General features: G+C 42.4%; 1 protein-coding gene across 16 annotated transcripts in view; it reads left to right on the top strand.

The window, feature by feature from the left end:
* Positions 1–26,970, top strand: part of MBNL1 (muscleblind like splicing regulator 1) — a 176,512-nt gene extending 149,542 nt beyond the window's left edge. For 6 of the 16 annotated variants that reach the window (XM_033150464.1, XM_033150467.1, XM_033150453.1 and 3 more), the window contains 7 exons: positions 4,296–4,553; positions 6,508–6,561; positions 7,566–7,719; positions 12,389–12,424; positions 13,289–13,383; positions 20,851–20,925; positions 24,380–26,970. In XM_033150464.1, the coding sequence (XP_033006355.1) occupies positions 4,296–4,553; positions 6,508–6,561; positions 7,566–7,719; positions 12,389–12,424; positions 13,289–13,383; positions 20,851–20,907 (654 nt within the window). In that variant the 3' untranslated portion in view covers positions 20,908–20,925; positions 24,380–26,970. Of the gene's footprint in view, positions 1–4,295; positions 4,554–6,507; positions 6,562–7,565; positions 7,720–12,388; positions 12,425–13,288; positions 13,384–17,633; positions 17,700–20,850; positions 20,926–24,379 lie in introns of those variants that run through there. The other 10 variants (XM_033150454.1, XM_033150462.1, XM_033150455.1 and 7 more) reach the window with 7 other exon arrangements.
* Positions 26,971–27,705: the final 735 nt, after the last annotated feature.

Below are 27,705 nucleotides of genomic sequence, written 5' to 3' on the forward strand. Positions count from 1 at the left end.
CTGAAGTGCCCCATTTTTCCGCCTCCCATCAGAGTTCCCATTTGTTTCTCCTTTTCCTCCTGGCTTCTAAAAGTTGATTCTTACATAGCAAGAAAAATTGTACAACCTACATTAAAAAAAAAAAAATGCCAGAGGGAGAAAACTGATTTTGCTAAAGTTGCTTGCATGAAGGAACTTTCAATTTCTCGAAAATTCCCATAAGGAAAATCTCTAAAGTAGCACCTTATTACTTGTGAATTGTGAGGAGAAATTGGCTAGTTGCATGGGGAAATGGGACGTCTGGGTCTTTATCTGTAATCTGTGCTATTTCAACTATAAAGTCTCCCTGTGCTCTGGGGTAAGATCATTACCTTCTGCTTGCTGCCGAAAGTGGGTAGAAAAAGAGACTGACAGAATCACTTTTTAACATACATAAAAATAATAACACTGTGTATGCAGGGAACAGCCTTATCCCCTGTCAGACTCTTCGTCTGTCTAGCCTAGTATGGTCTGTTCTGGCGCGCAGCAATTGTCCTCTGTCTCAGGTGGAGGTCTTTTAAATGGTGATGTCAGAGATTGAACCTGGAGTGCTCTGCACTCAAGGCATGTGCTCGCATCACTGAACTCCCCTGTGAAATTTGCACAGCCTTTTAAGACTATTTGGAGCCTGGGAATGGGGCGGAACCCAAGAACCAGATAAAAAAGGCCTGATTTACATGGCACATACGGGTTTTAAAACACACAGAAAGGGACCAAACAACAACAACAACAACAACCACTGGTCTGGAAAGAGATAACAGAGGATGGTGTCAGTACCACCTTCTCCGATGCCCTAAGATGCTGCTATTTCACCTTGCAAGGAAAAGCGTAAAATCCATCGGCAGTCTTTCCACTCACGAAAAAGTGGTAAATGCCATTCTTGTAAGGTTGGCGTAGTTTCAGACATTCATTTTTGAACCAGGTCAGTCCAGTTAATTTCCATTTGTGCATACCTCTCCCCTTCCTACACCAGCCCCCGTTTGTTTTTTGTTTTTAATAATAATAATAATAATAATAAATTAATTGACTTGCTGTTGGCAAGCTGCGCTGATTGGGTACTAGGAGAGCTGAAAGTATGAGCCAGGCCTGTGGAGGGAAAGGTGCATTGATCAGACTTTGGAGGAAAGAGCAGCAACGAAAGAGAAGCAAACGGCTAGGGGTGGTTTTCTTTTATTTTTCCAAGGCCAATTAGGCGATTTTCGATCTGCTGCTGTTTGTTTTGCCGGAGTTCAGAGAGCCTTTTTTTCTCTCCAGAGCAGGGCACTTGTTCTGCTGTGTGTTAAGTGGCGAAGTGGGACTCTGCTGGCTCCGCTGTCATTTTTGCAACTCCCAAAGACAAAACTGCTGTCAGCCAACCAGCTAAGTGAGGTTTTTTTTTTTTGTCCTTCTAGGGCAAAACGTCTTTGCAGCATCTTTGGGAGTTTGCTGCCGCTGTTTTTAGCCAGCCCGTTCCAGCCTTTCAAAACTGTTGTTTTGGTTATGAATCAGCGCTGTCTGTTCCAACGGTCATAAAACTCTTTTCCCACTATAAATAGGCAGCAGCTCTTACGGTATTTTTGGATCCGATTGCCCCCTCAGCACCCCCACCCCTTCCCGGTCACATTAACGCTGGGCCAGTCTTTGCCCAGTCCACCTTCACAACAGCCCTGTGAGGTATGTCCATTATTGTTCCCATTTCACAGGAGTGAACTGAGTCACGGAATCATAAGAGTCTACAGACCTGTTCTGTTGTTAATAACCTGTGGGTAGCATATGTGGAAAGGAGTTTCCCTGGCTGGTCCCACTCTCTAGATACTGACACATGTGCCATCCACACACTCGGAAGGTCATGTGATGTAAAAGCTTTGCTGAAGCTAAGTAGGTCAGGGCCTGGATAGGAGGCCACCTGAGAACTCCACATATACTACCTTGAGATCCGTGCAGGCACAGGGCAGGGTATGCATTAAATAAAAAGCAGCATTGGTAAATCCCTTCCGTAGCAGTCGAGTGTGACTTCCTTGGAAGCATTTCAGGTATAATTATCCTGCTGAATCACAATGTCTATAGAATTTAGGTGACTCAGACCTGCCTCCTTCCCTACAGACTCTCGAAGGTGTTAAGATCAGCAGAGGGGCTCCTCTTAGTAGTTTCTTTACCCTCACAAGCTACATTGCAGAAGGGGAGAGGGCATTCTCAGTGGCAGCCCCAAGATTGGGGAACTCCTCAACTCCGCTTCATTATACAGCTTGCAACGATTGCCAAAGAAACACCTCTTTACCATGGCTTTATAAACTTGAGGTGTATATTTAGTGGCAGACGAAGATGATGGAGTATGCGGAACTTGCAGAACTGACCGGCAGGGTCAGAAACCAGGAAGACTCAAGGTTCCAAAGAGATTGGAGTAAATTTGTGGAGTATTTAAGATTGAACCGTGGAAGTTTGAAAACACTAGTAGGGTTGGAATAAACCTTGGACATAGTTCTGTAGATTTAAATGATGAACTGCGCGATAGGAATGGACTAGAAAACCTGCTGACGAGAGGGAGGGGAGTCGTGGCTCGGCAGAGCAAAGATTTAAAAGTGTATGTTTGTAGAAGTTTTATTGGATGTAATTTGAATTAATTGGAAAATAAAAATTGTTTATGAAAAAAATAAAATAAACTTGAGGTGTATATTCTTAGAACCCACCTCTCATTGTTTTAAGCCATTTTAAATAGTATGTTTTAATGTTGTAACTCATCCTGAGGCCTTAGGGTGAAGGGCTTTTAATAATAATAATAATAATAATAGCAGCAACAACTTAACAACAACAACAACAACCCAAACGTTCCCAACTGGAAAGTCATTTGGATTCTGCAAACGTATCCCCCCCCAAAAAAAAAAACCACCCTAAAAATATATATTGAAGCTTTTCTGGCTTCCCTCAGAAGTCCCTGAATGCACCACCTGAGGAGAAGCCTCCAAAATTTCATTCAGCGGGAACCAAGAGATGTGCAGAACTTCCCTGGTCTTCTCAAATTCTTTTGGCTCCCCCTGAATTTCCTCAGATGTTTTGTGTGAAGAGAAACCCCTTAGGTCCCTTTTCGCCTTTCACTACAGCACTAAAAGAGGCGGACATCGGCCATGCTCGCTTTTGTCCTAGGCCCAGAAGTTGGGGGGGGGGGTGCATGCCAGCAGGGAAGGTGTGAGGCTCTGGATCTGACCTAGCAACGACATCGCTCCCATGGACCAGGATAATGAGAGGGCAGAGCAGAGCAGGGTTGTGAGGTTTGGGCGCCTTGGACACACCAGCCAAGCTACTTATCACTTGATACCATTTGAAGTTAAATGATGACATGCCCCTGCCTGCCATGTGCCTTGCGGCCAGCAATTGCTCTTTTTGCTTTTTAAATGAAAAGGCTCGAGGTGGCAAAACACACTTTTTAAAGATGTTGTTGCCCCTTGCTGCTTGACTTTCATCTAGAACGAATTCACAGGTTTTGGTTTTTTTAAAAAAGTCCCTGGGGTAATTGGAAAAAAAGGTTTCAGGTGTTCCCATTGCCTTATATTCTTCTCTCTTTAATATTTCTGCATGCATGAGTGCAGCCTTAGTGAAAGAAAGCAGCAGTAGCAAAGTGATGTGAGAAACTAAAAAAACAGAACACACTTTGACAGGGAAGGAGGGAACATGGACACTGAAAAAGCATTTCATGTGTCTGCGCTCCCTCGTGTGGTAAAATCATGGAATAGCAGTGTTAATATATTCTGCTAATGTGTGCTGGCAAAGCTTTAGGTGCAACAAAAAATGTGTGGAAAGGTAATGCACTTCAAAGCTAGAACTAAATGCAATTGGCTGAATTAGAAATTCTGCTTTTGCATTTAGGAAGGTTATAACCTGCATAAGGCAAAGCAGCACGCTAGACTTCTGATTGCTACTAAAGAGTCTCACTCGAAAGAAACTGAAGTTTTAATAGCTGCATAATGGCAGCAGTCAGGGGAATTGTTTTGCAGCACAGAATTGTAGAGTTTGAAGGGAACCCTAGGGGCATCTAGTCCAACCCCCTGCAATGCAGGAATCTCAGCTAAACCATCCATGACAGATGGCCACCCAGTCTCAGAAATGCTTGTTTTTTTTCTGCTCGAAGTGCATAGGATTCAGCTGCTTTTAAAACAGCCGCAAGGTGGGACAATGTACAATTGCCAGGGTGAACCTGACGTTTCCTTGCCAAGTGATCTAGGTCACTTTTCCCAGATCAGGTTTTGTTCTGCATCGTTTTCTTTGTCGGAGTAACTCGGTTTTGCTTTTGAATCCCGCCGCAGGTATGCCGAGAGTACCAGCGTGGCAATTGTAACCGAGGAGAAAACGATTGCCGGTTCGCTCACCCTGCCGACAGTGCAATGATTGATACCAATGACAACACCGTTACCGTCTGCATGGATTACATCAAAGGGAGATGCTCAAGGGAAAAGTGCAAATATTTCCACCCTCCTGCACACCTGCAAGCTAAGATAAAAGCTGCCCAGTACCAGGTCAACCAAGCAGCAGCTGCTCAGGCAGCAGCTACTGCAGCAGCCATGGTGAGTCCAAAGAAAGAAACGATTGCAAAAGCAGTAACATTGTCATTCTGCAGGACAGTATTAATGTATTAACTCTCCTTGCTGAAGATATTATTGTTCAGGTATCCCATTCCTTACGTATTCCAGTAAGCTTCCACTTCTGCTCTTAAGTAGTTTCAGGTTCTCCTTCAAAAAGGAAATTATCATAGAGTTTTTCCGTGTGTACATGGCTTGTGTATATATGTATGTACACAAATGTACATAACATTAGCCATGTGCCTGTGAATATACCGAGAGGCGGGCATTTAGCGTGATGGTAACGCACATCCGTTTATACCTGCCCAGCTATAGCTTTTGATATGCATGTATATGCTTGTCAGGATCAGTCCATATTGGCAGTTTTTCCGCAGCATTTCAGACGTAAGAATTGCACAAGCAGTTGGTGCATTCCTCATCAGATCTCACGATCTGCCATTTCCTTTTGCTTCATTTCCTGTGCTATGTTCAAAAGATAATATGCCTTTATAAAGAGGTACATTTTTTTTTGCCTCACTTCCTGCACAATATGCCCCTTCCCCTCCTCCTCCTCCTTCTCCTCCTCCTCCATCTTCTTCATTGGAGTTTTTATTTCTGTTTCCCTGATGACAAATCTGCACGACCCTCCCTGTGCATCTTATTTGCCTTGTAAATGCTGTCTGCTAATTCCTTCCTGAATATAACGGGTCATAACTGGCTATTTCATGATTCCAGAACACAACTATTTCACAAACCCAAGGACCCTCTCCAACTTTTTTTGCTGGGTGAGGTGGGGGAAACGAACTTATTAGGAGCTGTTGTGGGTCCTCTGTTGCAGGGGCACAAAAGCAACATTTCACATGAAGAACAAACCCTCACAAAGCCTGAGTTTCAGATGGGTGACACACCAATAATAGTCTTGGTAGCAGAGAAGGAACATCCAGAGTTCTGCTCATTTGGACACACCCTGAGAAATATATATCCATATTCCAGTTATTGCTTGTCTAAAACGTACACATCACTGAATAGATATGCATTAAATATTTCGCGTTTGGGCCTTCTTTCCATGTATGAGGTTTCGCAGTAACCTTAAAACATATGATTTAATTGGCGAGGGGGTGGCGATAGGATCTGGAACTACTTAGGAGCAGGCAAACCCAACAACGAGACTGTTAACTTGAATTGAGGGGCCTGAAATCATTTTATTTTTATTATTATTACTGTGTTTCCCTTAAACATAACTATGGTGTAATGAATAATTGCAAAACTGGGAAGTTAACCGTGACATGGAGTTAACCGTGACATGGAATAATTGCAAAACTGGGAAGTTAACCGTGACATGGAGTAGCAAAAAACATGGAGTAGCATACTGGGGCAGGGAGCAGAATTAGTCGGTGCACACACTGCTTAAAAATGTGATGGCGGGGTTATCAAGCCAAAATAGCTATTTTAATGGGCCCCTTCTCCATTTGCTTAGCTGTTAGTGTCGTCCTGTATATTTTTCTACATAACCACATGATTTGACCATTAAAATACTACTTCATGTGAAACGTTGTTGTGTGTGATCTTCATAGCACACTGCCGGACTACAGGAGAGAGGCCTTTTCCCCCCTGTGTTTATGGATACTTGAGCAAAAATACAGAAGGCAGACTCTCTTTCTCACTCTCTTCTCCTTCCTTCACCCTTTTTCTCCCCCCTGTTATAGAGTATCTTGTTTGTAATTAACTACATTAGAGGTGTATCCTCACAATAACAACTCAGTAGTGCCTTTATTGTGCATGCTTAGTCTTGTTATTCGTTGTATATGGCATTCCGATGATTTGTTTTTTATTTGTTTTTTTCTCACCTACCCAAAAATGCACTGCTGCCCCCATGATGCACCTCTGCTTGCTGTTTATGTTAATGCGCTTGAACCCCACTGGCCCATTGCCATCATGTGCTCGCTGCCTGCTAATTAAGACTCAGTCGGCTGTCAAATCACTGAAGCGACCCCTCGAGGCAACCTTTGACCTGGTACTATGACCTTTCACCTTTTAGCTTGGCATGTAGCTTTACTGTAGATGCATTTAAAAGAAAAATTAAATTCTTTTAGTAAATATTCCTTATTTCCTGTTATTAAAGTAACTGAAGCTCAAAAGGGGGGAAAGAACTGAGTGTGGCTTCCTGATCCCATTCATGGGGAAATTAAGCCGATAATTCTTGCAGCCCGCGTCCCCTAGGATGTAGGAACCCCACATTCAGTTTAACTACCTTATAGCAATTTCTAAAGGGAGTAAGATGGGATTTTAAAAATATATATATATAAAGAAATGTATATAACATATATGAGATATATATATATTTGTATCGGTTTGGTTGGCATGGCTTAACAATATTCTTAAAGTAGATTTAACATTTGTAATGCAATGTTAAAAAAATGAAGGAAAAAGTACCAGCATGGAATGGTACATTTTTATTTTTACTTTTGCATGAGTAGTTAAGACTTTTGGGGATTGCGGGAGTAAACTTCTAATATTATATTAACCTGTTTCATTCACTCTGTTAAGATTTCTCTTTAACATGGCTTTTACTTGTCAGTTCTCATGGAGCTAGCAGTGCAGCTTTCTTTATTTACACCCCACCCCACCCCGACCCCCACCCCGACCCCCGTTATTGCTGCCTCCTTAATAGAAACCTGAAGCTTTATATATGCTAGTGTATAGATCTCGAGCACTGTCACTACACAATGCCATATTTTGGAGGGCAAATATTCCTTACTTTAAATCTTCAGCTTTGCCCTTTTCCTTGAATAGTAAAGTCCGCTCCGCTGCTTGCTTGCTCAAGGATATATATAAATATATATATATTAAAAAAGATGGTGCCTGTTGGTTGTTCCTCCTACTGATTTTTCTGTTTCTTTTCTCTCTTTTTCTCTCTCCCTGCTCCATCCCCACCTTCCTTTTTATTTTCTTCATTATTATTTTTTTTTTAAAAAAAAACAACAACAACTGGGCTATCTTATACTCATCTTCCATTAGGGAATTCCTCAAGCTGTACTCCCCCCATTACCAAAGAGGCCTGCGCTTGAAAAAACCAATGGTGCCACCGCTGTCTTTAATACTGGTATCTTCCAATACCAGCAGGCTCTTGCAAACATGCAGTTGCAACAGCATACAGCCTTCCTTCCACCAGGTAAGTGATGCAGCTTCCCTCTGCCCCCGCGGGAGCCAGGCACAAGCCAAGGTCACAGGAGGACTTTCCCATATCTTAGCAGACCTCGGAGACTAAGGGTTAGTCGCTAGCTAGAGAGCCAAGGAAAAGAGATTCCCCGCAGGGTTGGCCCTTTGTGAGTAGGGAAGGAAGACAGTCTTGCTGCTAAACTGCAGATTCTGCATATGTTTGTCTTGAAAGCAAGGTGTCTGGGTGCTTTCCGGCCTAATGTGACAATCTGCATCTTCAAAGTGTGTGATCTTACGTTTCAAAAACAGCATTTGAAGTCTTTCCCCTTGTGCCTCTTTTGCCTAATCCTCCATTTCACCTCTCTTCATCTGTTTGGTATGGTTCTTTTATATATATATATATAAAATTGTTGTAAGACCCCTTTGCTCTAGACCGCGTAACAAATCATTCCTGTATGTCGTAACCGCTTTCTAAGGCCTATTATGGAAGACAATACCCATTAACCTTTTAATTGTTTGGGGGGGGAGAGAAACCTTTTGAAGCTTTGCCATTGATTTTATCATGAGCAAGACCAACTATTATTATTATCCATTTCTATACCGCTTGATATTTTTAAGGGGGAAAATCTCAAGGCGGCTTACAACACATTGAAACGTCAAATAAAACAACCCAGAACCAAACATTTGCTGAAGGAAGTCAAATTCAGAATGTAAATTCCACCACCATTTAGTCTGAAAGAAGACCCACTCTGGTGCTTTTGTGCTCCTAGAATTTATGTCCTGAGATCGCTAAGTCGGAACTAAACTGGAGGGTCCATTGGGAAGATCCCTGCCAGAAGGATCAGCGGCAGAATTGGGCCGCTTTGTCCATGCTACTGTATCGTATACTGCAAGACACGGATTTCCCTTAATCCACTCACCCAGCCACTTCGCCTAACAGGAAAGGAAGGTTGAGACTGAACCCCAGAAAGAATGCTCAAGCGTGGCCAGTGTCACAGATATATCACTTGCAGCACAGCCATTGGATTTGTGGCGTACCTGGGCAAGAGCAGGGGCCCCCACTGTGCTGGCTGTTAATAGAGACGCTGCCACCTGCTTTCCAGTTCATTCCGCCCCCCACTCCAAAGGAGGGTGGCACTCTAACATGCCTTGGACTTAATTTCCACACTTATTTAAAGCCCGCTTCAAACATTACTCATGTGAAGGAGCAACATACCGGTAGCTACAAGGAAGCTGCAAAGCTGGCCATTACATCCCACTTAAGGGTTGTTTGCCTCCTTGCACCTTCGGTGGTGGAGCAAGCCAATTGGGCAGAGCAAGCCAGGGCAGGACGCTCCGCGGGGCCTCCGGAGTCTGCCTGCCTCCTCCCACTCAGCCGCCCTACAGTGGAGGGGGAGGCGGCGGGCGGACTGTTTGGGGCATCGCGGAGCCTGGGGGCACCCAAGCCAACGCGTCACTCCCAGGAGAGACACGTGGCTCAGGCATGCTGCAGGCCCCGCCGTGAATGCCGTCCAACATTTTGTCACACACACCCCAGTGGTGACACCCAGGGTGGTCTGCCCCTACCGCACCCCCTTCCTCCGCCCCTGTGCACCCCTACATGCCAAGGAATAACCAGGGTTATTCCAGGGTTCTAAGTTCCAGGGTTCCAGGGGCTGCACGGGTACTAAAGGCTCGCCCCTGCAGGTGTTTTATTCCTAAACATACGAGAGGATAGGAGGGGACCCCAGGAGCAGGACTAAACACACGGCTCCATAGCCCCTGTGTATTTTGTTTCGCCCCTTCAATTCAAGTAACGCGTGAGAAGGTGCTAAGAAGATGTTCCCAGGGCCCCCATTGACTTTGTGTAAAAAGTTTGCTTTGCGCAAAACCCTGCACGTAAAACTGATGATTACGTGTTCAGGTGAGGATGGCAAAGTCATACGTAATCTCTTTTAAAGGGTACCGAGTCCTTGCTAGACCCATTTGTGCTCCATCTAAAATCAATGGCAAAAACTCGCTTAGGTTTCCATTGTGATTTCCAGTGCTTCAGCAGGAGTGAAACAGTAATAATAGCTTCTGGAAAGATCTGGCCTGCTTGGTCTCTTACTGCATTTGTTGGGATAAATATATGGAATGGTATGTTGGCACTATTTCACATGTCGTTGTGTGAAACGAACTGTTTCGTATCCTAATGAGAACATATCTCTTTGTGTGCTAAATTCTGCTAGAGAAATATTGAGGGACTCTTAATGGGTTTCTTCCCCCATTTACTACTTTAAATCAAACTTTGTCTTGAGCTGGGGGGAAATGGAAGATAAAGTTTGAATTAGCAAGTTTTGAATTACCACCCTGATTAGTGAATTAAACCTTTAGAAGTCAAGGTGATGATTGTAATAACAGGGTTGTTGTTTTTAATCACTGATAAACAAAGGGGTCCTACACAACTGTCTTTTTTTTCATACCTGCCAGTTTTTGCACCATAGGTTTTCATTGCTGCCTTACATTCATTTGCTGCAAACCCTGTGCAAGAATGTGTGTTGGTTTAAAATGTCAGTCTAAGATTAAAACCGAAAGCATGCGTAGTTAAATTTCAGGAAATAATTTATAAATAAAAGCAAATGCTTTTTTCATTACATATGTACAAGTAAATTAAAAATGTACAGATTATAGAACTAATAATATGTAGGTGAAAATGGTATAATAATAATAATAATAGTAATAATAATAATAATATAATACAGATAATGCTGGTGGTGTATAATATGTGCACATTATGCTTGTCAAAAGAAGAAGAAGATAGGCCTCAATCCTAAGGGACAATTAAAGAAGAAACACAAGGGAAGTGGAGGCAGAGGTGAGCCAGGAAAAAATATGCCCTTTCAGTTGTAATAGATTCAATCCAAAGCCCTTTGTTCATAGAAATATTCCTTCTGTGATTGCAAGGGTCTTTGACCCAGAGGACACCTCCACTAACAAAAGAGGTGAAGCTTAATTTCTCCAATTCTGCCTCCCTTTTCCTGTCAGGTGGCCAAGGGGGTAGGGTTCCCCCCCCAAAAGCTGTAGAACAGTTTTCAGAGCCACAGAGCGAAGGGGTATTGGCCAAATTTTTTATGATCCTCTCTTTCATTAGCAGGAAACAGGAGCGCTATCTCCATCAGCAAAACTCCACTCACAGAAGATGTGTGTGTTTGCATGCACACAAACAATGGAGAGGGGCTATGCTGTCCTGCTAAGCCCAGAGAAAAGCAGCTAAGCTATATCCATCCGAAAAAAAACCAACTGGCCGATATCACTGGCTAACCCTGTGTTGCATCCAGACTAACTTAAGCGGACTTAGTTCTCAGGGCAATCAGTGGGATTTAAGTCAAGGCAAACTTGTCCCCTTCCTTTCAATAGGATCTTTGTTCAACTTAGTCTGGATCCAGCCCGATGCCTTCAAAATAGATTAGTACTAATAATGCCGCACAATAGTGACTCGTCATTTATAAAGTTGTTTTTTTTTAGTTAAAATTTCAAAAGCAACTTCGTCTATCATAATCCATTTGTATGGTAGTGATAATTGTATATAACAGATACAAGATAATTATATAATTTAGGACCAGTTTCCCAATAACTCTCATAATTTCAGCATGTGTTTGTTTCCGCTACTTCTTTAGTTGCAAAACCGCTAGAAAAATCTGCAGAAGGCATTATAGTAACATCCAGGACATTTCCCTTTGCAGAAAGTATCAGCACACCTGCTTACTAAGGGGGCAGTGAGAACGGTTGGCCTCCATCCTGACAGAGTGCCCTCTTTGCACAGCCCCAGATGCAGAACCCACAATTAGTGTGGATCTCAGCAGCATAGAACACCTTTGTGTGTTTAGTTGTCAACACATAGGTGCCATTAAGCTCGGATCACTCTTGAATCTGCATATATGGAAGGGTGCGTTGCTCTCACAGGTACATTTCCATTTGCAGACATCACACTAAATGTGCATCCATTGAAGGGTGGGGTCAATGCTACATGCAACGTTGAAGCAGGCACTTAGCCACACTCCCTCCTTCAAGGCACTGCAATTTAGGTGTGCATGTAGCCTCATATGTAGAGAATCACAGGGGCGCAATGGCGCCCCTAAATTATCCTAAGATATCCTGCATGTGCCAGTATTTAGGGTGGCACCTGCCTGATACGCAGTGTTACAAACTGTTGTAGTTCTGATTTAATGTCTGAAATCAAGGCACTAGATCTCTGTACAAGTGAAAAGTATCACGGTCCAATAATGTCCTGCAGGTTTAAAAACAAGAATAATAATTTAAGCCAATTTTCAGGGAAATTGGTTCGAGACCCAGCAGACATTACGGACTTAGTAAGGAATGGATTAATTAAAATTGGTGATATTAAAAACCAACAACTCAAGCTTCTTCTCATGCTGTTAGAGCCTTCATTACCCTTACTGCCCTAGCTCATTTTAATCAAAATGCCAGCACACAGTTCAATCTGCTTTTCCTCCTGCCCTGCTCATGTCAGACTAGTTCTAATTGACCACCACCTTGCTGTTTGAGTTGACTGTGCTGATGGTTACATGCCACTGTTTCCCATAATAACCAATTTTTTCTTCTTTGTTCAAATGAGATTTTCCTAATTACACGTGTGATGGGTTGTTTTAATTCTTTTCCCTTTGCAAATCCACCTTCCTGTTGCAATGCATGATGGGCAGGCTCAATATTGTGCATGACACCCGCTACAAGTGTTGGTAGGTGCCAGCTTTGTTTCTTGATTATCTTTTTTTAAAAAAAATCTGTTTAGCAGCTCACAGACTCTCAAAATCCACTGCTGGGTCTTTAACACGTAGCTATTGTGCCAATCCATTTCCCCTCCTCCCCCTTTCCCCTTGCACTAACAACTCGTCAATTAAATGCACTTGCTTCTATTTAATTGACTCAGAAATCCTAGAAGCCGTTTAGCAGACCAGGTGGCTGTATGACACATCCTCCCTTGCCCTGTCTCTCCCCACCACCACCACCAACACCCCCCACAATGCCACAATCTCCTTAGCAGCTCTGGTGGATTTTGACTGGACTCTGAGTTCCAGTTTTTTAGAAACTGTTGTACATCTTTATTTCTTTCTTTTGAAAAGAAAAGAAAACATTCAGTTATATACTTCGTGCAGAACTAGAATTTCAAGCCAGGAGATTATGAAATGTTAAAAGCGGTTAAAAAAAAAAAGCAGGGGGGCCAGAGAGAAGGGTGGTGGCAGCGGAATATTTATCGTGAGATGTTAAAGAAAGGGGGTTACATCAAGTCTGTTGGTTGACTATGAACTGAAATAATTGAGCTTGATTGTGTTGATTCCCGTGATTTGATGGTAACGAGCGTTTCTCCTCCTCTCTCCTCCTCCTCTTTCATCTCTCTCCCTCCCCTCCTTCCTCGCTCTCCGGAATGTTGTCCCGCTTTTTGCGCTGCGATTGCATGTCACTTTGCTGGCGGTGATATCTCGTCCCCACGGCTTATCTGCTGATATAAATACCATACTCGACGATTCCGCCACCTGTTGCCATGGTTTCCCATACTGCTACACTCTCCTGTATGTTTGCTTATATGATTTTCCTCCCGAAAGTTCCCATGGTGCACGGCGGTACGCCCACCACTGTGTCTGCAGCAGCAACATCTGCCACAAGCGTCCCCTTCGCTACAGCAGCCACAGCCAACCAGGTTTGCTAATTTACAGCTTTGTTTCTTAAAACATAACTCAGAATCAGTGCTTTTCAGAAGCATGGGGTTTTGTCGTCGTCCCCCCTTTTCGTTCTGTTTCGTTTTTTGTTCGTTCGTACCTCTTGTTGGCCTACACATTTCCCTGAGATCCGCAGCATAGCTTAACTAGCCTTTTGCCCATGCTCAGAAAGGTGCTGCAGCTCCATTTCCAGTACTAAAATATTTGACACAGTCCCTCTCATGAATTACTCAGCATAGGAAGGACCCACTGCCTCCCCATCTGTTTTTAGAATAGTCAGAGAGCTTGGTAATAGAAGGAATTCAAGGCTACACTACTTGGTTTTGTTTTACGTAGAATTTTACCAGCCTTGGTTAAGTGATGGATTAGAGTCTGGATAGGACTCCAACTCCCGCTCACCCCAGCCAGCATGGCCGGTGACCAGGAATTCTGGGAGTTGGAGTCCAACCAAATCTAGAAGGCTACAGGTCCCCCCATTCCTGGAATAAAGGATCAGGGACGCAGTAATAATAAAATCATTACTACTGATGGCTGGAATGTTCCGAAGCTATCAAAATCTGAATGCTTAAGCCATTATAGCACTGCGGCTTTCCTTTCAAATCAGTCAGGGGATTGACAGCCATGTCCATTGCAAACCAGATCACAGTTACTCTTAGAAATCTATCCCAATTGATTCTCTACCTGGACAGTATAATTACAACAAACAGAAACATGGTAACAAGCCAGTAATTAATAAAACTATTGCGCTTCAAATATCAAACTTAGAATCAAATCTGACTCAAATTTAAGTATGTGGTTAATCCATTTGCATGGCTCTTAATCCCACCATCAATTACACAGGCCAATGATTCAAATGTTTGCACAGGTGCTTGACTATTAGATAGACAATATTTCAGGGCAGGTGCTTGACTATTAGATAGACAATATTTCAGGGCAACGCAGCACACAGTTCATAGGTCATGAATAGTAGACCATCAGCTTTTTGATTAAACCATTCTGTTTGCCACACAAGTGAGCAAAGCGCTGTTACACTCAGGTCCTGCTTGCAAGGCTTCCTATAGGCATCTGGTTGGCCACTGTGAGAACAAGGATGCTGGACTTCTTGCATAGGCAAACCAGAAAATCAAAGGGTATTGATTGCAACACAATCCTTCTAATCTTTTCTTGGAAAGAAGACCTGCAATATTCAGGGGGCTTACTCCCTAGTAAGTTTAGAATTGCAGCCCTGATATACGCAGGACCCTACTGTTGTGCATGAATCAGCATAAATGCAGGTGTCCTACTCTTTTGGATTTGATATCCCACTTTATCACTACTTTGATATCACTTTTGCCACTGCACCATCCTTTGCTCCACAGGTGCTCAGCAGAAGAATTGGTTGCATTGATGGTGCCGCGTATATATCCCCATTATTTCTGCCCCCCCCCCCTTTTGGCGAAATAACACATCTGTTTTCAGACACTGAAGGATCACCCTTTAAGACTAGGGTGTTTGAACATGAACCAGCTTTCACTTTCTTCCTAAATGGATTATTAGTTTGCATTGCACCTTGCATTGATAAGTGCATTGTGTGGAAAGTGGGAAATTCAAGGCAGACCACACCGGCAGCTACACTGGGACCTGAGCACAGGAGAATTTGTATAAAAGGATTTCTAGGGAATCGTCATCAAGACAGGCCATAGCCTTTCCAAAACACTTGATGATGATCCATGAAACGCTGCTGGCCGGCATGCTCTGCCTTCCCCATGCCTGAACCTTACATGTGTAGAAAGAGTTACTTTTTGCATTCCTGGGGGATCCTTCCCCTCATCTTCCAAAACATTGTGGGTTCAGCAACCTACCAGCTTAGACTGAGGTTCACCTTAGCTTTGCACTATACGCTGCTGAATAACTGAGAGATGAAAGTTTGGGAGCTGAAAGCAAGCATACCCTTGGGATTGCAGAAAACAGCTTATACCTCAGTTGAAACAGAGTGGTTACAAAGACCGTAGGTGCTATGGCAACAGATTCATGCACATTTGCTAATGGTTCCTCTCCCACTCACACCTGTGCAGCTTCACATTTGCTGTACAGTAGTACCTCATTTTGCTACCAGGATCCATTCCAGAGCCCTGGTCGCTGTCCGAAAAGGACGCTGGACAAAGCACCGCATCTGCACACACTTGTGGAGCGGTTTGCGCTTCTGCGGTACTTCCGGGTTGGCCGTGGACGTTCTATAAAACGGGCGCTCAATGAAGTGGACACTAGACGAGGTGCCACTGTATAGGAAAGCAGGATCTGATCAGCCCTATTCAGACATTCTCAATCAAACAATTCCAATCTTAGGGGCAAAAGGCAGTGGTATGCTTGTTGGGCTCAACCGCCCATGTTGCATTCCCGATGACCCACTCCTGCAGCAACCCGTGCTAAACGTCTGTGGTGAACTGGCTCTGTGTTGGTTTCTCGCGCATCGTAGACTGATCATGCAGGGTTCTCAGTGGCATGTGGTGCAAGTTCCCTGCTGCAAACATCTGCTGTCAAGCAAGGCAGAGGCTGTCAGTCCAGTAAGTGCTCCCCTGATGTCCCCCCTCCCACGTACACAGTTGACATTGCACAAAGGAGAATTAACGGGATAGGGATACAGAGTTCACAGAGCAGTACAAACGATAGGAAGCCAATGTAAATTAGGTGTAAGTTATGCAGCTGTATCTTATCCGTAGTCCAGACTCCATTCAGGATAAGGGCTACTGTCAGGTGAGCTGGCCTTAAAGAGCGGAAACAAGCTTTTAAAATGGAGTTTTGACTTGGCAGTATAACATCAGCTGGGTCACATGGTTGTGTGACCCAGTTGAGCAGAGTCTTCCCCTTGTCCCATATTGCCCCTGCCACTCACCCCAAATGCTCCTTTTTGGGGGACTGGCTTAGCCAGGATGGAGCATTTTTCTCTCAAATATTGCTTGAAAGGCTGGCCATGAGCCTCTCGCAGATAGGGTACTGCTTATGCCAAAATTAAAAGTTCCGCACAAGTGGCTCGCAGATACAGACCTCTGCACAGGGCACCTCCTTGCGTATGTGCTCTGGAAATGGCAACTGTTGTTTCTTCTTTCTGTATGATGATCCCCAGCATACAGATGGTTGAGATGTCTTGCTTCCAACTTCATCAAGACTCCACACAGTAATGTCAATGAAAGAGGAGTGGTGGGAAATTGCACCTCGGCTGTATGCCCTTTCTATTGGTTAAGGACCAAAAGGAAAACAGCAGCCAGGAGGGATTGGGCAAACCTATCTAATTTGCACATTCCCAGACAGTATGCAAACTGAAACACAACCACTCTTCAAAATTCACTCTTCTCTGAATTTTGCAATGTGGTGCTCCCATCAAGTATTGTGTACACAAATGCATATACTAGGTTGAAGCATGCATAAAAATGCTTATATTCATGAAAATAGCATGTGGGAATTCATTACAGTATGGAAAATATAAAAATATACAATATACAAAAACATGTATGTTAGGAGAGATTTGCACTAAAGTGTTGGTGAATTTTCATGAGGATTTTTTTTTAAAAAAAATTGCAAACTGATGTGGAAATGTGGAGAACTGAATTTTAAAAACTGGAATTGATAGACTTGCCCATCTCTTGTGGCCCATTCTGAAGGGCCCCCATAGGCCCCCACATGGGACTGTTGCCACAGCCTTTGCATTGGTTCCAAATCCTAATATAATGACTGATTCATAAGCAACAAAACAAGGGACTGTATATTAGGAATCCCCCTCAGTTTAGTATGAATCAGTTGATAAACAGTTCAGCCATCTTAAAATGTTGGGTTTTTTAATGTCTTTTAGGCTCATTAACGTAAAACCTCTGGCAAAATCCTCTTTCCCTCCCACAGATGATAATGTAACTTTTCTGTATTTTTAAAAGACACCGCCCACCCCCATGCATTTTCCAAGCCAGATTCTGGGAGATTCTCTTTTTGTTGTGCAATCTGACCATTTCATGCGTATCTCTCTGGGTCTTCATAATGCACTGCAGCCAAGTTCCGCAGCCAACCCTCAGTATATGCATATATGAGCCATATATGTATATAGTATGTAAGCATTGTTGACATAATGTAACGCCACCAAAAATAGCCCACCCACCCCCACCTCCCGCAATGTGCATGCATGCAGAAGTTTTTGTTTTTTTTAAAGAACTGGCCCCTTCGTCATCACTTGCCAGTGCTCAAGGTCCTTGGTCTGTTTCAACAGCACTGCTCTTGAAGCTTCTACACAGCTGGGTGCAACATCCTCTCCTGCTGCCGTAGAAAACAAATGGTATGAGAAGCTCAATTACACTTGGCACATGTTTCCGTGCACACGCACAAAAAAATGTGCTGTGGAAATGTATACAGTACACCTAAAGAACAAGTATATGGATAGGGGGCAGTTAGTCATGCTTGGTGGGTGGGGTGGGGGGCTCAGTTACAAGATGTGCCGCATCTCTTCGTCTCCCATCTCCTGACCTGTCTGGTGGATATTATTATTATTATTATTATTATTATTATTATTATTAATACAATTTATACACTGCCCTATACCCGGAGGTCTCAGGGCGGTTCACAACAAGACCACAACATATAAAATCAAACCAAAAGGAGTAACCCAATAACTGCCCCCCACAAAGTCACATTCTAAAAGGGTGTTGGGTGTCAATAAGATCAACCAAGGGCCTGGTTAAAAAGGAATGTTTTTGCCTGGTGCCTAAAGGTATATAATGAAGGCGCCAGGCGAACTTCCCTGGGGAGAGCATATATACTTGAATAACAGCCAATGGGAAGTGTATACACTGCAGACTTGAGGGAGTAGTTGAACAAAGTACAGTCATACCTTGGTTGTTGAATGCCTTGGTACTTGGACGTTTTGGCTCCCAAACGCCACAAACCTAGAAGTAAGATTTCTGTTGTTTTTTTGAAGCCAAATGTCCGACGCGGCTTCTGCGGCTTCCGATTGAGTGCAGGAAGCTCCTGCAGCCAATCGGAAGCGCGCCTTGGCTTTCGAACCGTTCCTGGAGTCGAACTGACTCCCGGAATGGAATAAATTTTGACAACCAAGCTACCACTGTACCGTAGTGCAGAACCTTGCACCTGGTGAGTAGGTCCTTTATCCTTTCTGAGCCAATTCAGACTTCATTTCAAGGAAAGGACGTAGTTCTGTCTCAGGTTTGGTCCCAGATGGCATCTCTTGGCATCTGAAGCCCTAGAAAGCCACTGCCTGCCTGTGTAGACAATACTCAGCTGAATGGACCAATGGCCTGACTCAGGATAAGGCAGCTTCCTGCATTCCTAACTCTGAAGTGCAAAGAAACGCTCCTTTGTTCAGACCACATCTTGGGAAGGGCCAGGCCATTCATGGTTTGCATAGTCCTATATTCAATGGCTATGGCCCCCAGCTTGTGCAGGATTCCCACTGCCAGCTGCGGAAGAGCAACACCTCATCCCTGCAGTGAGACATTTTGCTGCTGATGACCAACAAAGAAGAAGGCCCAGTTATAATCACCAATCCATATCCCACCAAGTTGACTTTGTTTTAACTGTTGCAACTATAGTTCAAAGTACTAATTTTTAGAAGAAGAAAAATACTCCAAGTTGTGCACCGTTTGAAGACTTTATTTCAAATGGCAAAGAAAGAGAGAGAATAACTGTGTATCTTATGGTGCAAAACGCTACATTTCATAACAAAATACATCTAAAATATCACTCCAGGTAGCCTTACTTTCCCTATTATGGAAAATTAGACCCTTGTGGGAGAAATTTAATATGGATACTAACAATTCTATACTTTTAATCCACAATTTAAAGACACTTGACAGTGTGATGCTAACCATGTCTACTCAGAAGTAAGTCCGGTTCGAATTGCAGCCTTATTTTTATAAATAACTTCCCCTGCACAAAGGTATCTGGGGTAATATTTATAAAATTTAAAGCAGAAATGCCATTCACAAAAAACATCCAGACAGTGTCAGCTGTAGTAAAAACAAAATATTAGCACCAGACCATAATCAGTAAGTCCAAACAGTCCCTGCTACTCATCTGCCAGCAACAAAGGATTCTCTTTACTTGCTAGTACGAAGGCATTTGTCTAGCGGAAGGCTGCCCCACAAGACGAATAAGTCTATGGGGCTGCCTCGAAAACCTCCACGCTCCATTGCTGCTTCGCTAGACGAAAAATTCGCTCTACGAAAAACTCGTAGAACGAATTATTTTCGTCTAGTGGGGCACCACTGTAGACTACAGTTTGAGGGACGCTGGTGGTGCTGTGGTCCAAACCACAGAGCCTAGGGCTTGCCGATCAGAAGGTCGGTGGTTCGAATCCCTGCGACAGGGTGAGCTCCTGTTGCTCGGTCCCAGCTCCTGCCCACCTAGCAGTTCGAAAGCACGTCAAAGTGCAAGTAGATAAATAGGTACCACTCCGGTGGGAAGGTAAACGGATTTTCCGTGCGCTGCTCTGGTTCTCCAGAAGCGGCTTAGTCATGCTGGTCACATGACCCAGAAGCTGTACGCTGGCTCTCTCGACCAGTAAAGCGAGATGAGCACCGCAACACCAGAGTCGTTTGCAACCTAGACTATAGTTAGGTGGATCTGCATTGGAAAGGCATTTCAAAGGTGTGACACCAGAATAGAGATAGATGGTTCTGTTTCTTGCTTTGCTAAGTTTACTTGTCCCAAATGGAGTCTTTAGGAATCTGGGGAAGACGTACTGCCCCCCACCGCAGCTGGGAGAAGAATATATTGGGAATAAATCCAAGAACCTCATTAGGAGGTTATTCTTGGGAAGATATTTAAATTTGATATGTGCCCCTCCCCACCAAATGTTTTTGTGTGTGTTTGTGTGTTTCAATGCAAAGATGGAAACGAGTATATGATTCTTAGGTGCATGATAGCTTATGTACTTGAGATTTTATTCTAGTTCAGTTCTGGAGTGGATATTCTGAGTGTTGAAGATTCCAGCTCTGCCTTCCAATATGCCTTTCGCTTGAATATCAGTGCAGCTTAACCAGAAAATGAAATGATTTGCAACAAAACAAATCTGGGTCAAAGTATCTTAAAATTGAGTGTGCAAAATGCATGGGCCGAAAGGTTGTCAATTTTTTCTACAGCGAGTTAGGCAAAGTCCCCCGAACCGTATAAATATGTGTAGGCCAACAAAAAGGACTTTTGAAATTATTGCACTGCATGAACTTTTAACTGTTAATTTTATCCTTCTTTCTAAACAATCAGTAATCATTACTAAACATTGGTTGATATACTACTTAACAGAACATTTTTATTTAAATTGATACCTGTGTTTTTGTTAACTTGCTGTTCCGATATAGAAGTCCACCATCTTTCACCTGAGCTGTTAGTAAAAAAATTAAGAATAAATAAATCCTGCATTCTTGTGGAACGCATTATTCACAGGTTACATTCCTTTTCTTGTTCTTCAATAGATACCCATAATATCTGCCGAACATCTGACTAGCCACAAGTATGTTACACAGATGTAGACATATAATCATCAAACAGTAAGTTTCTAAAGTGTGCTTTATATTGCATTTTGATAGTGCTATTCTAGATTTGCATTTTCTCCTCCTTGGAACAAGAGCCTAGTTAGCAGCCCAGTTTGGACAGCAGGCCAGAGAGCACACTAGTACTCCTCCGTGGTATTTGCAACACAGTCCTATGCATGCCTACTGAAAGTAAACCCAAATGAGTTGAATGGCAACCCAGGTAAACGAGAAGTGCTGTAGTTTTTTGGGTGAGCACCTGCTTTTTATTCAGAAAGTCCCAAGGTTCAATCTCCAAGTAGGGCCGGTGTGTAGTCAGTGCCAAACTGCATTTCCTTAAACGTGCATAGGATTTCATCCCTGGTTTACCACGGACAGGTAATTTTTGTACTTGGAGGAAAAAATCTCACCTTCCCCTGATGCCCACACCCATGCAGTCTGAAGTGTCCCTTCACACTTTTTATCCTGTCAAGAAAGAAGATTCCACCTAAACATTAGGAAGAACTTCCTGACAGTGAGAGCTGTTCGGCAGTGGAATTTGCTACCAAGGAGTGTGGTGGAGTCTCCTTCTTTGGAGGTCTTTAAGCAGAGGCTTGACAGCCATCTGTCAGGAATGCTTTGATGGTGTTTCCTGCTTGGCAGGGGGTTGGACTGGATGGCCCTTGTGGTCTCTTCCAACTCTATGAGTCTATGATTCTATGACTGTATACGCAGGCTAGTTGTAAGTGGCATTTGAAAGTATCATTTTTTTAAAAAAATGAATACAAATCCAAAATCCCATAAATAATACTCTAGATAATGTACTATGCCCTACTGTCTAACAGAATCGGCAAAAGATTTATGCTTTTGCGTGTATGTCCTAAAGGAATGTTGCATAAATTCCAGGTGCCGTGCAGGTGTCATTTTTAATGATTACATAAGGATGGTTAATGACTACATAAGGAAATGGTTCCTATCAAAGAGCCTTTGATTTTTCTTTCACTGCCACAGATTCCTCCCACCCCAAATTCTCTGTAGGGATAAGCATCAAATCGGCAAGGTGGATCATGCAGCACATGAATGACTCTCAGGCTGTCATGCAATGCAGTTCAAACCTGCATGGTCCCTACTAGCCGCAAGTTAAGTTGCCTCTGTCATCACACCAAAAAACATCATGTCCTTTCAGTAGGTGCAGGCCTTAGTCTCCTTTTGTGTGAGACTCAGAACAGGGAATCATCAAGCTGATAGTCTCTCCCCAGCACAAATTACCAAATGATAATTGAATTTGTGTGTGTTTTTCGTGACTCCGGCTGTCAGGAGAGATCAGGCAAAGACCACAAACTCATCCAGTTGCATAAATTAATCTTGAACTGCAGCTCCAGCTACTGAATGTCAGGTCTTTATAAGTTAACCTTCTGCTCTGTGAGAAAAGGTTTCACTTGACTACACCTGTCTGCTTGGAAGAGAGTTTTTCTTTCTTTCTGCACTTAATTTAAATTTGTGATTGGAGTATTCAGTACTGGTTCTGCCTGACATCATGTCTTCATCCAACAAGACTATTTTTAAGTTTCCGGTAATAGCTCCTCTGCCATCTCCTCTCCCCATTTCAAGGGCAATGCCTGCTGTGGAAATGGAAGTCTCTTCAGAACTTTTCCCTCTTCCTGCTTCAAGTTTTGTCTTGACATCAAATGCATTCACACGACAGCGCTGTGAGGCCACTTTAACTGGCATGGATAATCCTGGGAAATGAAGTTTTTCCATGGCAGTGACCTCACAGAGCTACAGTTCCCACAGCCTTAAAAAACTACACTTCTCAGCATTCTCTGTGGCGATTAAAGTGCCATTCAAAGAAAGTTGACCTTTCAAATGCAGGACACTTCACTGTTAAGGCAGGCAGTGTGGTTACCACCTAAAAATAAAATAAAAGGCAAGAATTGCCACTCTTGGGAATGGCAGGAATCGTTCTGTACACTGTACCTTCCACAGCCACTTGGGTGTATTCTGAGATCTGCAACTGCCGTCCTTGCTCCTCTGGCCCAGAACTGTCATCCAGGGTGATGGCATGAAGTTGATTTTGCAGCTCCAGTGACACAGCATGGCTCCTGACAGCCCTGCTTCTGTGTGTCACGTTCCTCCAGGGGTTTGTCTCCTGCAAAGGCGACCTTACTTCTCCCTAGGGGCGCCCCGCTTGTGTCGCTGTTCCCAGGCAGTCCACTCTGCTCTATAGAGAAGCCCCTCATCTTGCCCAGTAGTTTGAAGTCTGGATAGATGGACCTCAAGTTGCTGTGCCTTCTCTTCCAGCCAGTCAACCACCTTGCACTTGCTGCAGGTGTAGTTTCTCACGCTCTCAGGCAGGAAGACCAACATGGCACTGGTGTTGCCGGTTACTGCAGCAGCTCTCTCGCCGTCCGTGTCTCTCGGTCCTTCGTGCACCATGAAGACAGCACTCCAAGCCTCAAAGCACCTTTGCAGACTCTCCCCATTTGCACTCTCCCTTTGGGCCCAGTTTGCATCGTAGCTCAGAAGGATATTACAAGTTGGGTGGATGCTGCCACCGTTGCTTCTCAGTCTGGCTACGGTTCAAACACTTAAGAACATACGAAGTGCCCTACCGGATTGGCCAAAGGCTCATCTAGTCCAGCATTTGTTCTCACAGTGGCCAACCAGATGCCTATGGGACCTGATAGCAGCAGCTCTCTCCCCACCTGCGATTCTAAGCAATTGGTACAAAAGAGGCATGCTGACTCTTAGAGAAGAGAGAGAGAGAGCAAAGCTGTTGTAGCTTGTAGCCATTGATAGCTTAATCCTCCATGAATTTTCTTCCTCTTTTTAAAGCCATCCAGGATAGGTATGGTGGAAAGGGTGGGGGGGAAATGAGATAAAAAATATCGCAAATAATAATTAGTACTAGTTATATCCTGGTTTGTGCTCAGGTGTTTAGCAAGCACTGATGGGGTGAAAGCTAAATAAATAAAAAAGGGGAAAACTTTGCATATCACTTCCCATTTTAACTCTGCACAGATTTTGCAATCAATGTTGATTTAAATGCTTAGTTAAATAATTAGCAGCGTATGTCATATTTCAGTGCATTTGGATTAGAAGTGTTCAGGGGCTGTCATTGTTATATTTGAATAGCATCGAGGGTGGTGGTAGTGGCATTTCTTTCTTGCGTGGAAGAAAAGTGGAGGAGGAAATAGCTGCAGGTGTCGAATAAACCAGTGTTTTTCAACCACTGTTCCGCGGCACACTAGTGTGCCACGAGATGTTGCCTGGTGTGCCGTGGGAAAAATTGTGTTTATTTGATTCCTATTCAAGAGAATTACTTTATATATAGTCAATATAGGCACAGAGTTAAATTTTTTAACATTTTCTAATGGTGGTGTGCCTCGTGATTTTTTTCATGAAACAAGTGTGCCTTTGCCCAAAAAAGGTTGAAAAACACTGGAATAAACGAAGGCGACCCCTTTCCCACCCTCTTTATTATTTTCCACAGATCATATAAAAGAAAAGAGGACAGTGTGACTGAATGAAGAAACGGAACAGGTCATTAGCCATAATGTATATACCGTCAGATAACAGCACCCAAATTTCCTCAGCAGTAAGACATCCACATATTGCATGTTAACAAGATGAAATGACAACTCGGAAATCCACTGCACACTGTTGCCTATATAGTTTGTACATTGAATAGATATTTGTGCTGGGGTGATCATATTGTCTAAAGACTACAGCATTGTCTATCTTTTCTAGCACACAGGTAAAGCAGCGCATACACAGCAGAGGTATGCGCTGGCAGACTCGTTCCTACATAATCATGTACGTCATCTTGAAAAGACAGACTGTGATGTAGCCATAGATCTATTATGTATTGGTACGTCTGTAGACCAAGATATAATTTTTTAAGTAAGTTTATTTCTTTCAAGGTTTACAAAGAAAAGAAAATAACGAAAGGTGCACCTTGTATTTAAAAAATTGCCATTATAGAAGAGAGCGTGCATGCACAGTATAATTTTTATTTTCCTTTCATTTTTTTGCTTTTAAGAGTTAATATTTTTAAATGTAATAGATTGTAAGAAGTGGTAAAAAGAGGTATCTGACAGAGATGAATGTGCCAAGTATAAACCACAACTGTGTATATTTTTAAAGCACATCAATGGCTTTAAGTACCATGTTGTTAAAAGATGCTCATGAAGTGCCATAGACAGTAATCAAAGTAGAGTATTATTTCTGCAGTGTTACTTTTAAGAGCCACGTTTTTAATTTTGCTTGTTTTCCTAGTTGCTAATCAGTCAAAGGGCACCCCTTCTGTTTTAAACCAAAGCTGTCTCAGAAATGGCCAGTTTTACCTTACTTAACAGTAGGCAGCACATTTTTAAAATAAGCAAAAACCAGTCTTAAACCCAGGTTATTCCTACACATACTGGATATATAAACCTATATAAATTATTATAATCCATAATAACAGTTATGCAAACTATACCATATAACAGACAATATACATTTTTTTTAAAAAAAATATCTTTTTTTAAAAAAGGGAAAAGCCATTTCTGAGACACTGTTTGCAAAACATTTGAGGAATTTTCTTTCGCTTCGAATTTCTAACCTCTGTCAGAAGTCCAAGAGACTCTAAAAGTATTGGAGGAGACGGATTTTTGCTTTCTTCTCAAATGCATCACTTCAAAGTCACGCACTTCAAAATGAAATAAAATAGTGACTCTAATCATGAGAGAAGCACTGACATCAGATGCACGATTTTTTTAAAAAAAGAAACCAAAACAATGAGATAAATGGAGATGTTAATTAGAAATAGGTATCGGGTGGGTTAAATATTGGGATGAATTTTATATGTGATTTCTTCTGTTCAGATTTAACTGCTTATAGCCTTAGAAAGCCTTTACAAAAATGAAACAAAAACATAGATGTGCATTCAAGTTTTAAAGAATGGATTCATCCAAAGGAAATCTTTTTTGTGGTTTGGATGTTGCAGCTAGTAAAGGATATATTTTGCTCTGTTCAGCAAAGCTAAAGGGTTGCTGAGGTGGGGGCCAGGTCACTGGTAGTCTATGGAATGGAAGAGGAGAGAGTTCAGTTCTAGAACTTTCCGTACTTCCAAGTTTACTTGCAGGTTTTTATGCTTGAGATGCTTTCTAGAAAAAAAAAAGAATGATGTGTTGATTTTACTGATTGTACTGTACATCTATTAAAGCCTTAGATTATTACATTACGGGTTAAAACCCATACCAATGTAATTTCAATCGTGTTAAGAAAGTATAGGTGACTTCACATGTTATTGTAGTTTACTTACATTAGAGAATACTACTTATTTTTTTTTCCTTGTTAAAATAGTAGTTTTTATTTCTTACATTTATTAGATCATTTTCATTTTCTATTACCAGACGAATGCCATTTCAGTTTATAGAATTTTGTTTTATTAGATTTTAACTAATGAATTTTTCAAAATACGGGAAAAATTTAAAAAGTTTTTTTTCTTCATAGCATATGCAGTTTTGAATTTACATGTAGTGTCATGAATATTCGTATTATTGTTAACTAAATGATTTATATTTTACTGATTTAATATTACAATGTAAGAATATCAGTCATTGTTAGTTCTTGTCTAGTTTTCATTAAAAGAACAAAGATCTTTTATATGGATATCTTATATAATCATTGCTAAGTAAGAAGTTAAGTTGTTGCTATTGCAACGATCCTGGCAGACAACTGAGTAATATTTTGATGATTTATTTTGTTTGTAATTAATTATAAAAGAAAAAATCTAGTTCCTAGATATCAGAATAAAAAATTTATTTTCTACTGTATCCATTTCAAATGTTAAAATATTGTTTAAATATTTTTTTGAAATCCCTGAATATCAGGCCTTGTTATAAATAAGCTGCATAATCAATAGATCAAGGGACTTTTTGTTGATAATCCAAATACTCAAAAGTTTACGTATAACAAGAATTATAATATGTATGAGTGCGTGTGCAAACTCTTGAGGGTTGATTATGCTGCAGTTTAGCATGTGGGAAAGTATAGAGAGAAGGTTGACCTTTTGCACTTCTGTATATAGTCAAAAAAAAAGAGAGAAACCTGTATAATAGTAAGATCTTATTTTGAATAAAAATGTCTATAAATACAAGGAGTTTTGTTAAGGCTAATTAAAAAAAAAAAAGACAGGCTGAACAAAATTGCTTGCAAAAAAGTGGCACAGAGTTAGCACTCCAAACCCCTTGGGGGGGAAAAGTTGCTTTGCTTTATGTGAACAGCTTCTAGTTTGCCAGGATTCTTTCTGCTGGAAAGATTGGCCCTCCTTCCCAGTTCTCGTGACTAAGGACCCTTCTGCACTGTACAATTAAAGCAGTATCGAACTCCAGTCGTACCTCAGAAGTCGAACGGAATCCGTTCTGGAAGTCCTCTCGACTTCCAAACCGTATGGAAACCAAAGCATGGCTTCCGATTGGCTGCAGGAAGCTCCTGCAGCCAATCGGAAGCCATGGAAGCTCCACCGGACATTTGGGTTCCAAAGAACGTTTGCAAACTGGAACTATCACTTCCGGGTTTGCGGCGTTCAGGAGCCAAAACGTCTGAGTACCAAGGCGTTCGGGATCCAAGGTACGACTGTGCTCTAGACAGCCATGGCTTCGGCTATAAATTCCTGGGAGTTGTAGTATGTTAAGGCTGCTGAGAGTTTCTAGAACACCACTTCTCCCCTTGCAGAGCTACAATTCCCAGAGTTCCTTGAGGAGAGGGATTGGTTTAAAAAGCCATTGGGAAACTGTGAGGGGGGCAGGGGTCTTCTAACTACTCTTAGCACAC

This window comes from Lacerta agilis, chromosome 5 (genome assembly GCF_009819535.1).
Source record: "Lacerta agilis isolate rLacAgi1 chromosome 5, rLacAgi1.pri, whole genome shotgun sequence".
In the NCBI taxonomy this organism is placed as follows: Eukaryota; Metazoa; Chordata; class Lepidosauria; order Squamata; family Lacertidae; genus Lacerta; species Lacerta agilis.